Source organism: Malaya genurostris, chromosome 3 (assembly GCF_030247185.1).
Source record: "Malaya genurostris strain Urasoe2022 chromosome 3, Malgen_1.1, whole genome shotgun sequence".
Taxonomy (NCBI): Eukaryota; Metazoa; Arthropoda; class Insecta; order Diptera; family Culicidae; genus Malaya; species Malaya genurostris.
In genome coordinates this window covers 15059654-15073454 of record NC_080572.1, presented here as the reverse complement: position 1 = coordinate 15073454, position 13801 = coordinate 15059654, and the positions used below count along the sequence as shown (strand labels likewise).

Sequence of the window (13801 nt, the reverse complement as noted above, 5' to 3'; positions counted from 1 at the left end):
TGGTAAATATTGATTACGATGACACAACCCAATTTATTAATACTGGTTTAAAAAACAACAATGATTAAATATGCTTATTTCGTAAGCACTATAACATTTGCTATCGATAAAACAAATAGCAAAAAGTCCCCTCCCATAACTCGACACTGTTCAATCATCGGCTTTATCAAGTGTTCCGCATGTTTTTATCACTACCCTGCTACTCGGTTATCATGGCGTCTATCTGTGCACCTTCGCTGATATGAATGAACCGAACCGATGCGTACGGTTGCCGGTGAGCAAAGTCGGCATACTGGCACCCATTGATGGCAATGCTATATGCGTCCGGTTTCACCGTGACCTGTACGTCGAAGTAACCCTTCTTCTGTATCGGACATCCTCCGTGCCGTTCCTCGATGCCCCAGCTTCGGAATTGATAAGTATTACGGACGATCAACTTATCACGAGGTCGAATGCTGATGTGCAGCGGACAGTCATCCCGGGGATCCACGTTCGGCCCGGACTGGAAATTAATGTTGAACCTGTTGAGAAAGTTTAAGTTTTAAGATCAATCAGTTTTTAAAGAATAATAAATATTTTTTAGTAGAAATATATGTCCATTTACTGTAAACACACTGATTCAAATAGTAGTCTAGTCGAGATGGACACTACGATTCTGCAATCCGACGGATTTGTGATACGAACGAATCTACACTTTCGTTAGAGTTAGAATTTTGCATTCTTTATTCCGTTCGACTTGTATGATTCGATCGACTCTCGTTCGGAAACACTTGAAATTCCGAACACTAACCATCAAAGCTGTCAATACTACTTACACGTTCTATATTATTTGTATTATGAATTTCTTAGTGAACGAAACCGACACACTTGTATAAACAAATTAGAACGATTCTAAACCGAACAGAAGTAATACGTACGCAAGTCGAACGAGTATTGTTCGAAAATTTAGCAACTCGAACGAATGATATTCGAGTTCATACCCAACTCGAACCGAATGCAGAATGGAAATTGCAAATTCGATCGGAATATTTCGAATCGATCGACGTACAGAATAGGGATGGGAATATTGTATCTTCAAAAATCATTGGTAGACGGAAACGGGTGCCACTTCTCTCACTAAATCCCATGAAACCTTCATGCATAATATTATATAATAAACTCCAAAATTGTGCATTAAGATGAAAATCTGGTTTCAGGATAACTTCATGTGTAGCTATTGAACATTTCCCTCTTCTTCTCAAACATAGAAGAACAGTATAATCAGACGAAGTCAAAATATTTGTTATCACTATTATCAAATGTTATCACTATTTGTCGAAACTTATGGCAGAAGGTCGAAGTATTTTTCCCCTTAAAGACACTCCTTATGTGACTCATTTTAAACCATCCCAGGTCATTTACTTTCGCATGGAATTGGATGTATTATTCTACAATCGCCTTAAAGGCCTATTCAAATCTTTCCGATTCGATTCGATTCAGCACCGGCATGGCGTCGTGCACTGACGCCAATATTCTTCTACACGTTATACACCAACTGTTCCGGCACTGAATCGGATCGGAAATGTTTGAATAGACCTTAAAGTAGCTATTCTTCACTGCAAAATAAAATATATTTTTGTTGTTTCTTTGTTATCCCAAGCGCGTGGACTTTGGGCACTATATGAATGCTTAATATTTACCTGCATATGAACATATATACGAGAAATACTAGGTGCTTTGTTGTTTTCTTTATTTCGAAAAATGTTATAACAATTTATATTTTCATACATATCAGAGCTTCACGCATTTCTCTGTTCAGCATCTTACAAATTAAAAACCCATTAGTGTTAGTTCGTTTAGTAGTTTTTTAATTGTGTGAACGGGCGGATTCCAGAAAACTAGCTACGAAGTTCGAGAGTTACAATGGAATGGCATGGGGTGAGTGAATTTAAAGTACTATATTCTCGAAGGTATTCGAAATATGGAACTTTGCAATTATGTTCTTTGATAGCATGTTTATCAAATTAAGCAATTTTAAAAATCGTTTTTCCATAGAATACCTCCGTAGGACATAAGAAGAAGTTTTTTACTCAGTTTTTACTTTTTCATCTATGTCACCATTTTACAAACTTAGGTCCCACAGAAAGCTTTTTAAATTCATCTAGATCCGACTTCCAAATCCGAAATTAGTTATTAGTGAAGAAAACGGTTAATTCAAGTGTTCGTTTCTATAAAAGAAAATGTAAAGATGAACTAGATTCTCTAAAATAGTAGATTCTTCTAGTTCAAAGATTTCGTCAATTGATGATCGCAGAAACTCACGTCGGATATATCAGTCCCCAGACTCCGGTGCCGGAAATTGTGATCAAATGCTCCAAAACGAAATCCAGTTCATTTTCTCAGAGATGTCCGAACCGATTTCCACAAACTTAGATTCAAATGAAAGGTCTCACGGTTTCATACAAAACTCCTGAATTTTATCCGGTCTCAACTTACAGTTCTGAAATTACTGGATGATAAATGTTTAAAACTATTAACCTTTTACGACAATCGATGCAAAACCGGTAAATCTTTTCTAAATTTGGATCAAAATAGATCCAATTCATAGGTCATATTAGTTGAAGATCAAACGAACCGATTTTGACTACACCATAAGACATTAGCCTTCGGTGTGAAAATAAGTGTGTTGCAAATAGCAATAACTTTACGCCTACCTAGTGGATTATGTTGATCCTCGAGGTGGTATTAGTAGTACAACATAATCTGCTAACGCACTGATCAGTCAAAAACGAAACGTGTAAAAGAAATGATACCATAAAGTAACTTTACAACAAAATTCCGAACCATATTCTGATCTGATATTTAGATGAATCGATCAAGGGTTTCATAGTTAATATCATGAAAAAATTACCAACACAATTAGAAACGGTTCATCTCGCTACCTGTACATTTATACAAATCAAATCGAATCGAATCGTCTTATAACTGTGCGAGAGATTACAAAATTATTAAATGTATCACCCCTTATTGATATTTCAAGCGTTCCTTTTCTTACCACATTTGATTGGAAAATCAATACATTGTTATTTAGAACAAGAGCGTATAATATAAAATCATATATCATTTGCATCAGTTCGGCGATGTCAATGTGTGTATGACGATTGAACCGATTTTCACAAACTAAGATTCAAACGAAACGTCTTATGTCCTATAACCTGCTATTGATTTTTATACATTCTCGATTTCGGTTTCGAACTTACTGGATTGTGAGTGACAGGACATCAAAAAATTTCAGTATCGTGTTTAACCAGTAATGATTTTCATAGAAGCGAATACCTTGAAACTAATCATTAAATTCCCTAAGCTGGCAGATCTTGTTATTTGCTGGTCAAACAAGTTCTCTCCTCGGATTCCATTTCTTGAAGCACCGGAAATGGTAACCAAAAATGGTACTCACAGCAATTTCATTTGTACATTGTCGTACATTCCACATTAAAAATATTAAGTTACTTTTTATTCAGCCCTATACAGCGTGTTGCAAGAAGGTGCATTAGGATATGAAAAAGCAAAGAAAACTTACTGGTCTTCCTTCATTTTTCCGCGTATAATCACTTTACGATACAATCCTAGACCGGCTGGTAAAAATCCAAGAAACGGCGATGGCTGCAAAAAAAGAAGTCAATTCAATCACTTTTCAAAATTCCATCACAACATTTAACAGTATAATTTTTCACCTACAGGATTGTACACCGGTAACTGAGCCATTTTTCGATGATAAATTCGTTTATTCAAACCTAGTCCTAACACTCGAACGGATCAACCGACACTGAATTCGAGTTCAGCTTCAACACAAAGTGAAATAGACTTGGTTTTATATTTGGTGTATCAATTTGCGAAAAGTATATCGGGATTGATAAAAATATTTTATTGGCGATAACATCCCATCGTAACTGCTATACCAGCTTTCTGATAAGAATTTTACACAGCCTGCCACTAGGGAGTACTGCAACATGTCGAGGGTAAAACTAACGTGTAAAATATATATTTCAGAAAATCTTGAAATTGATTTTTATTAAAAGAATTTAATTTGTAAGAATAACTCTTGTGCTGGTAAAGTATATCCAGAAAATGAAACAGCAACTGCCACATCAGGAATCAAACAAATATGTTCGGAATTGACGATTTCATTGAACAGTTTGTCATCCTTAAATGAAATTACTGACATTGAATCACGAAGAGATTGAAAGAAAGCTGTGGAATCCTGATAGATGATAAGATTAAATTGTTTTCTTGTACCTTTGATAAAGGAGCAGCTCGAATTACTCATAGACCGTTAAAAATCTAACGGGCACTCGAAAAAGTGCAACAAATTTCCTAGCTGTCTCAAATCATCGGTTCACTGGATACAGTTTTAAAATGATAAGACCAAGTACATACACATTAAAAAAAACACAAAGCCTACAGCAGTAAATAAACTCTAGCCGAAACAATTTACTGATTCTCAATCCGATAACTCAGTTCGACATTTCTCATTCCGATTACTCTTATCAATACTTGGAGTCTATAATCGGAAACATGATTTTTCGCCTACAAATCTCTGGTTGCATTTTTGCAAACTTTTTGAATCAAATTGCAATTTTCTAATTTGAACACGTTGGTCAGTAAGTCTTGGAAGTAACTAAAGAAACCCTTTTTTAATTCACCTATTGGTGTGATATTGCCTATCTCTTGCCATATAAATAGTCTCATTCAAACATTTGTAAGATTCTATACTCGGTCATTAGTATTGTGAGCTTGTCAAATAATCTAATTGTTAGTTTCCATCGGAGTCTAAGTCTTTCGAAATCGATTCTTTCATCTCCGAGAAATTTCGGTGCATTACAAGACACTGAAATTTGTTGGCTACGTCACATATAACATTACATCTCTCGAGCCGGAATTGTTTACCACAACCCTTCCAATTTTGATTGACATTGTTAGCTTTAATTGTTAATAAGTTTAACGAAATTTTTTGAACCATCTTCGAGAGAAATCAGCCGATGACAAATGTGCGGTTATTCGGTTACGTCACTTTTACTATTATATCTCCGGAAGTGACAACCATGTGATCTTCGAACATCATCACAAATTCATAGTAGCTTTCAAACGAGTGTAGACATGAAGAAATCGGTTAAGCCATATCTGGGAAAATTGGAATCTCCGGAACTAGAAATCACAGCAATTTGATCTTTGTATTTGATCCTTAATTCAATAGTAGCTTTCAAACGAGTCTAGGGTTGTTAAAATCGACTGAGCCATTGAGCTTAAAAACGCGTTTTATCTGTTACGTCATTTATGCCATAATATCTCCTGACGCGGGTTTTCCAGCATTTCATAAAACATAGTATTCCTCAAATATCATATTAGTATTTTGGTATTCATTAGTTAATCTACTAAAAAACACTGTTTTTATCAAACGATTAACTGCTATAAATTACATTAAAGAAAAAAAAAACATTTATTTCTGTATATGTTATTCATGATCTTATAACTATTTCAGGTTTGTTTGTATCAGTACATCATTTTTAAAGTATGATAGCTGGCTATTGGTTGAACTCATGGAAGAGAAAGAAGGCTAGTATAAAAAAATAAATAAACTAAATCCTAACGACATGATCAATATCCCGATAACCTTCGCCACAAGCACAATGATTAGTCTCAGAAAGTCCAACTCGAAGGAGATGCATCTTACTGGACATCACACGAATGAAATCCCCTGAAGCATGCCTTTGTCGATATTTTATGAATAATTGAGTGCTCCCAGATCATCTTCATCTCAAGAAGTTTGCTAGCTGGCAAGTGTTCTTTGGCGAGACGCGCTATAGAATTCGTTGAAAGCAATCGGTCGCTCATAAATTTCATCCTCAAAGATAGCACATTTGGTTGAATTATCGGCTCTTTCCTTGCCAGGAATAGAGTCATGAGCCGGGACCCAGACTATAGTGATTTGATAATTATTATTCAATTAGTCGTTCAGGCACTGTTTTATTTTGCCAAGAAAAACGGTTCATTCTTGCCAGTCATGTTTGAGCGAATGGCTTCCTTTTTTTCATGAATACGTTTATTTCATAGGCAATATACATAAGTTTTTCTTCGCCGTGGCATCCACAATACATAGTACTTTAAATCTAATAAATTTCGAATATCATATTAGTATGTTAGTATTCGTTAGTTAATCTAAATACTGTTTTTATCAAGCGAGTTGCTATTTTAAATTACATTCAATAAAATACATTTATTTTATACATGATCTTATAACTATTTCAGGTTTGTTTGTATCAGTTCATCACTTTTATTCATATAATATATCTGGCTATTGGTTGAACTCATGGAAGAGAAAACAGTCTAACATAAAATAAAATTAAATTTGGAACTCCAATGGACTTAATGAAATGATTAAGAAGTTTCATGTAAGGAAGGGCCCGACAAGCAAGAATGTAGCGAACTGGGACATTGGATAGTCTACCTTGGGTACACAAGGAATTTATTAGTTGAGATATGACATCACGATACTCCACGCATGTCCAAACGACATGATCAATATCGCGATAACCTTCGCCACCGACCCAAATCATCTTTATCCCAAGAAGCTTGCCAGCTGGCGAGACGCGCTATAAAATTCGTTAAAAGCAATCGGTCTCTCATAAATTTCACCCTCAATAGCACCACGTTTGGCTAAAATATCGGCTCTTTCATTGCCTGGAATGGAGCAATGAGCCGGGACCCAAACTGTGACTTGATAATTATTATTCAAAATGTTGTTCAGGCACTGTTTTATTTTGCCCAAGAAAAACGGTTCATTTTTGCCAGCAGCGTATGAGCGAATGGCTTCAATTGCACTCAGACTATCTGTGAAGAGAAAATAATGGTTTGAAGATAATGTGACGATTACACTCAAACTGTAATGAACTGCTGCTAACTGCTTTAAGGCTTATTTTATCGAAATTCGTTTTTCGAGAATTTTCGAGAAGTTAGAAAAGTGCAAATGGTACGTCAATTATGCCATTATATCTCCAGAACCGAAAGTGACTTCTTATATCTCTCATAAATAAATGTGGGTATACTTCAAAATAATTCAATTTGATCCTTGAAAAACAAAAAAAAAAATGTGCCTAAACTAGTACAACCTACAGAACGAAACTCGCAGATCGGTTAGGTAATCTCTGAGTAAACGAAGTGAGCTTCGCAACAGCAGGTACTTCCGAAACCGGCATAATCGAAGTCGGTTCGAAAAAATTGAGTGATATCCATTTTGGAATGTATAACCGTCTACTGTCTACTGATAATAACTATCGGTTGGATTAGTTTTTAGGCCAGTTAAGAAATTTTGTACGTTTTTGTTTCGCCGCTGACGGTGCAACATTTTTAACACACTTAAGGTGAAATGTAGCGGAATGCGCGCATCGCGTTTTTGGTCAATTATTCAAAAACTAGACAGACAGACACAACTAAGTATTCTTAGAATTTTGAAATTTTGCTATGCCGAGCCGTAATTGGTTTTTGAAATGTATAAACGGTTACTGTTCCATTCCACGGGATGGTGTTTGTTTCACAAAGAATCTGAAAATGCAACTCAAAATTATAAAATTTTAACCAAAACAACCGAAATTTGAAAAAGTTTACATAAACTTTTCCGCATTTTTTTATTGCTTGCGCGCTGCTGTTTCGTATTGAGGTGGTGTGAGAAATGCACGGTAGACTCGGATGCATTATATCGTGAGCAAAAAAATAATGACGCGAATTTATGCAGCATTCGGTTTTGTGTTGAAATGAAAACGATTTGAGTTCAATAAAATGGGTATTGTAGGAAATCGTTTATTTTCTAAGTAACTGTCGTTTATAATACTAGTAATGTCTGTCGAGCTCAATGCATTGGTGTTGCTGAAGCAACAATGCTTGGCTGTGTAATATCATATAATAGGTATTATTTTAGATTGTAGCAATTTTTGAAGCAAAACTAAAACTTCAACCTTGACAGGTTACTGAATGAAATGAATACAAGCCAAGTATTATCGTTCATGTAGAATATTTGAAAATATAACTTTTATATAACCTGTGATACAAACAATGTGGCCTGGTGAACTACTGACAAAAATATCGAAACCGTTCTTTTGAAGGAGAATCCATGCTTGCTACTAAACTCAGGCATATACATGGTTAGCAAGTTAGTCAATACTGTGGTAGAATAATCCAGCCACAAGAGAGAATAATAAAAAATATATACATCGTGAAATAAATATTATTGAATTACTTAGTAATCCAGATACAACTCAAATTATATTGTAAACAATAATTATATTGTTTTACTAAATGACGCAATGTAGTTTCAGCATATTTATAGATTGTAGTCTAAATTCTAAAAAACAACGGTAATTATTGCGATACAGACAAATCTCAATCTAAGTAGTCTGAAAGCAGAAAGAAAAAAAATGACAGGATTGACTCGACGAATTCCATAAAGAACGGAAGCATTTTCCTCCTGAAAATTGAAAGGATGAACAAAGATAGCAGAATTCCAAGAAAAAATCACGACAAATACATATACATATAACCTTATGTTAGTCATTCATAATTACCCATGATTCATAGCTCTAGTGCAGGGGTTCCCAAAGTGGTCGATATAGACCCCTTGGGGTCGATATAGACCCCTTGGGGTCGATATCCTTTTTGCGGGGGTCGACGTGAACGAAAACTGACTATGACGACCCCCTATTGTTTGATATACGTTGGTATTTGAAATATTTTCGCTAAAAAAGTTGTGTTTATTTGACCATACGTAGAAATTTGTAAGTATTTTACAACAATATTAAAAAAGCAAGAAATTGATTTTTCAAAGGAATTTGTTGATGGGGGTCTGAGACCTAAGTTAATTATAGTAAAGGGGTCCCTGACCCAAAATAGTATGGGAACCCCTGCTCTAGTGTGACAGTAATCACTAACAATAACTATTGAATTAGCATATATTCAAAGTGTGGAGGATTCAAAAATCCATTACGAGAGTCGTTTTTACAAGCCAACATAACGAGTGGTAAGCCCACTGCGCTCAATTGTAATTGTAATTGTATTTGTAATTTATCAGCCCACAACCTGGCAGACAGTGTCCGCCCATCTGCTTGAGTGAGGTTAACTACAAGCTGGTTGTAAGCCTACTAAAGCCAGACCGTTTATATGCACTAGACCGTGTAGCATACCGGCTTCCTGCACCAGCAGGCGCTGTTCTGAGTTCCACTGGTTTCAGATACATTAGGTTAGGGATAGAGGACATAAATAGGGAAATATAGCTTTTAGAAGTTTACTAACTACTGTGTTTATGGCTGAAAATAAAGCGTACGGAACAATAATAATTATAATAATAACAATAATAATAATAATAATAATAATAAAATGATAATAAAAATAGTAGTGCATTTACCTTTTTCTTCCACCATATCACAACTTACCAAAAGTCGAGTTATTACATAAAATACCTCCTTTTCGTCGTTTTCCTGGGACGCGCAAGGGTTTTTCATCCTAAAATTTCCTTGGTCTTAGGCCTTCGATAACAGTCTCCTATTGCAACATTTCATTGCGTTTCTCATCATGAAAATGAAATAAGATGAAATAAAGTCAGGTGTCAGTGAGTTTGTTGGATTATATAATGTAAGGTAAGGATGCGCATTCAACACTAGATTGTCCAGGGAAGTCACAGTATGTACACAATGGCACGATTGCTTTAAATGTCTTCACCCCTGGCTGAATCAGTTTCGCCGTCAATGCAATTTGTATAACATCACTACCGATATCGAACCGGATCGGAAAGGTTTGAAAGTTCCTTAACGGTTCATAAGATGTCAATCCACTCTTATTCCAGCTGATAATTGAGGTTTCTATGCCCGGTGAAAAATGAACGGTGGCCCTACTGAAAAATGGGTGGCCAACACGTTTCCTGATGAAAACAAAACAATATGTAAAAGCGATTCACACGCAGCATCAAGCGACTATCACCTGAATGGAACGATTACGGAACAACAACATTAATTGTAAGCAATTCATATCAAAGGACACTACGTCAAGTTCACGGAACTTTTTAACGTCGGATACGCGAGCAATATTCGGCTAAATAAAATAATAAATTAATCTGAACGTCGACCGAAGTTGATTGATCGTGTGAATTGTGTTTAATGCATGTGTTTCCTGATGAAAACAAACCAATCTAATTTGCATTTGTGGTTGTAAGTGAGCTGTCAGAGAGCCTAATAGGGTAACAGAGGTATTTTGGCCACTTTATATATTTTGGCCCACCTAACAAACTTTATCGATTTTATCGGATTTAATTGATGTGAAGTAACCCATGTTACATAAATTTGAAGGTAAACACATTAAATTACCTATTGCATAGGGTTTTTGAAAGATATTACAAAATTTGATTGATATTTATTCAAAGTGGGCCAAAATAAAATCAATCCTAAAGTGGGCCAGAATACCTCTGTTACCCTAGTCCTCTTTTTGAAATAAATCCACATGTTTAGGACGAATGTGATATTTTAATCACCCCTATTCTGCACCTCGACCGAACCGGACCCAGTCGAACGAATGCAAAAGCTCGCATTCTGTAACTCGATCAAGTGATGCTTTTGTATAAAAAAGTCGGACTCGATCGAGCCACGGAACGCAAGATTCCACCCTCGATCGAAACAATCCGATTCGATCGACATACCGGGGTGAACACTCATCCCAATTGGATCAAGATAATTCAAATTGGTGCCCAATCCCAGGTATAAGAATGCCTGAAACAACCTGATGGCCTATTGTCAATTTCAAGCAGTATTAGTCATGTCCACTCCGTGATCAATCCAGATGACATAATAATTCCATTTTTACTGTTTTAAGCGAACGATAGATCTCGGTATGGTCCGACTTTGTCAATACGAAGAGTAAATTGACTCCCTCCCCCATCGTACCCGCCAAGGGGGGGTACGCGCCCTGTAGTTCATCATCCTAAGCTTATGGCAATATGATAGTTACTAGTAATAATATAAAATTTATGAATTTTTAATACAAGTTTATGTATTGCACACTTCCCACGTTAAGAATATTAGCAAGAGTCACAAAGTGGGTTGATAATCGAGACATCTGTAGTGAGATGTTAGTTCCTTATCAACAGTTGCACTCTGTCCCACCGATTGCTAATACTCCGTCTCTCTGCATCATTCTGCTAAAAACAGAAGTCACCAGTCATCATTTGACACCGAGTAGGTATGAGGTCGGGGCTTGTGACGATCAGAGCTAAGTCAATCAAACTACCGATACAAACAGTATGATATGATATTTGTCGCTCTTTCCAGGATGACGTGCACCTTTAACCCCCGGTAGCTCACTGCGCTCAATCATTGAAAAAAGTTATGGTTTCTATGTCTCGGTTTGTCTTGTTATGCTTTGTGCGACGATTCGTTCAACTGAAGCGGATAAAATTTTGCGCTCATTTTATGATGCTACATTTCACCTTAACCCTATATTTCCGGAACCGGAAGTCGGTTCCGGATGAAATTCGAGAATTCCGTATGGAATCATAAGACCTTGCATTTGAAATAAAATATGTCAAGCCATCACTGAGAACAGTGAATTTGAATTTACAGTTTGTGAACAATATTACCGGTGCTTCCGGAACCGGAGGCCGGGGACTGGTATAGCCGAAGTCAATCCGCTTGGTCGTCAACTGACAAAGCCTATCGATTGGAATTGGTTTGTTTCGAAATATATTTTCGTGTTTTGCATCATCTCTCTATTTTTACCTTTTTTATAAATATAAAAAAAGGTATCGAATTCGCACAAACTTTAGAAAAATTTTCCGAGGCCCGGAGGGCCGAGTGTCATATACCAATCGATTCAGCTCGACGAACTGAGCAAATGTTCGTGTGTTGTCAACAAAGAGATCGAGATCTCAGAGATGGCTGGACCGATTTTGATCAAACTAGTCGCAAATGAAAAGTCTTCCCGTCACCCAGAACGCTATTGAATAGTTTTAAGATATGATGTTTACTTTTTGAGTTGAACAAAGTATTATGTTAAAATTTTCAGTTTTTTGACAATATCTGTCACACTTGACCTTGAAAACAGAATATGTTTCCAGATTCCGCATGGTAGTGGCTATTCAACAAGCCATAGATCGTTAAAATCCGTCCATTTTTAACGGAGATATCGACATTCTTATGTTAGCGACTTTTTCCCCTATTCCAGTAGGAGTTTTGAGCGCTGTATGACAAAGCAATGTTTGGGAGCAACGTGAAACACGATTTTTTATATTGTTACATACAATTGTTTCTAAGTACCAAAAAGACTGTGTACAGCATTCTTTTTCATGACATTTTGCCTCGGACCAATTTTAGCACGGTTCATTTTTGGCAGCATAATCGTTCGAATATGACATATGTAAACCAGATGATAGCAGCATTTTCGAGTTGAAAGCAATTCCATAATTATATTTATTTAAACTACTTACAGCAATAAATGCTGGAAGAACATAACTCCCATATACCATTCGAAGCAGTTCGTCGAGCTCAGCAAATGCGTGTGTGACAAATAACTTCACTCAATTTTCTCGGAGATGACTCAACCGTTTTCTACAAACTCATATTCATATGAAAAGTCGTATGCTCCCAAACAAGGTTCCTGAATTTTGGTTCCGACCTCTGGTTCCGGAACTACAGAATGACATGTGAAACGAAATTAAAATTGTGTAACTCATTTTTCTCGTAGATGGCTTAACCGATCTAAGATTCAAATGAAAAGTTTTAAGATTCTATAAAACATCTTGCTTTTCAGTCAGATCCAACTTCCGATTTTGGGGATACAGGGTGATTAAAATAGAAATGTCTGTTTTACATAAATTAATCAGGTTTATCGGGTTTGCAGATTTGGATAGTCGATAATTCAATAAACTTATTTCAGTTTTAGTGGTATTCAGTTTTCGCTCCGGATTTAATTCGCACTACGGTTTTTCAAAGTTCTACACTGATTTTCAAACATTTTGAAACAAATGTAAAATATACAGCTTCTGAGGTGAATTTATCTGACTTCAGCTACACCGATTTTCGAATTCCGGTTCCAGTATCGAATCGTTTCTCAAAGCTCAATCGTTTTCTCAAAAAAGGTAAAATCTAATTTCAAAAACAAAAATTCAAATTAAAGAATTTATGGTCCCATACAAAATCAATGAATTTTATCTAATTCTGACTTCCGATTGTGGAATTACAGAGTGAGGAGTTTTTAAAATTCAAACCAGTATAGAAGATGACAGTTGGACTCAAAACTATTTATTCGTCATATTAATTTAAGGCCATACAAATCGTTCCGGATTATGTTGGTTCCTAAATACCGGCTCTGGATGTACCGTAAATAACCGTAAACTCTAAAACGGGAACTTACTTCGACATATCATGGAATGTTCAATCGATTATTACACGTTTAGATTCAAATTCGATCCTATTTGCAGTTTCGACACCACAGGATAATGAGTGATTAAAATCTGAAATTTCCGCTTGAAACAACGGTCATTAAAATAATGTCATGAGAACTAAAACACCGAAGAATATTCATGCAAAAAAACACATGCAGATTGATAAAAAAGGTATCACCCCACTGCTAGGTGGATTAAGCACGTTTTTTGTTTTAAATTTTCAACACTCTCCATCCTGTAATTCCGGAACCGGAAGTCGGATCCGAATGAAATTCAGAATTTTTGAATGGGATTATGAGACCATTCATTTGAACCTAAGTTTGTTAATCTGAACTGAGAAATTAATCG

The 13801-nt window shown here is 36.0% G+C and overlaps 1 protein-coding gene across 1 annotated transcript; it reads right to left on the bottom strand.

Moving 5' to 3' along the window:
* Positions 1-9: 9 nt before the first annotated feature.
* On the bottom strand, positions 10-3864 carry LOC131435328 (32 kDa beta-galactoside-binding lectin-like). The gene is made up of 3 exons (XM_058603088.1): positions 3718-3864; positions 3560-3642; positions 10-521 (listed from the first exon to the last, which is right to left on the bottom strand). Exons 1-3 carry the CDS (start codon positions 3742-3744, stop codon positions 200-202), a joined length of 432 nt encoding a protein of 143 aa, XP_058459071.1. The 5' UTR covers positions 3745-3864; the 3' UTR covers positions 10-199.
* Between the last annotated feature and the right edge of the window lie 9937 nt (positions 3865-13801).

What these genes read in the sequence shown, in the direction of transcription:
- LOC131435328 (XM_058603088.1), bottom strand. Translation starts at nt 3,744, where the DNA reads ATGGCTCAGTTACCGGTGTACAATCCT. An exon ending in AGTTACCGGTGTACAATCCT is followed by an intron (nt 3,643 to 3,717) that starts GTAGGTGAAAAA and finishes CTTTTTTTGCAG; the next exon opens with CCATCGCCGTTTCTTGGATT. An exon ending in GGAAAAATGAAGGAAGACCA is followed by an intron (nt 522 to 3,559) that starts GTAAGTTTTCTT and finishes CTTTCTCAACAG; the next exon opens with GTTCAACATTAATTTCCAGT.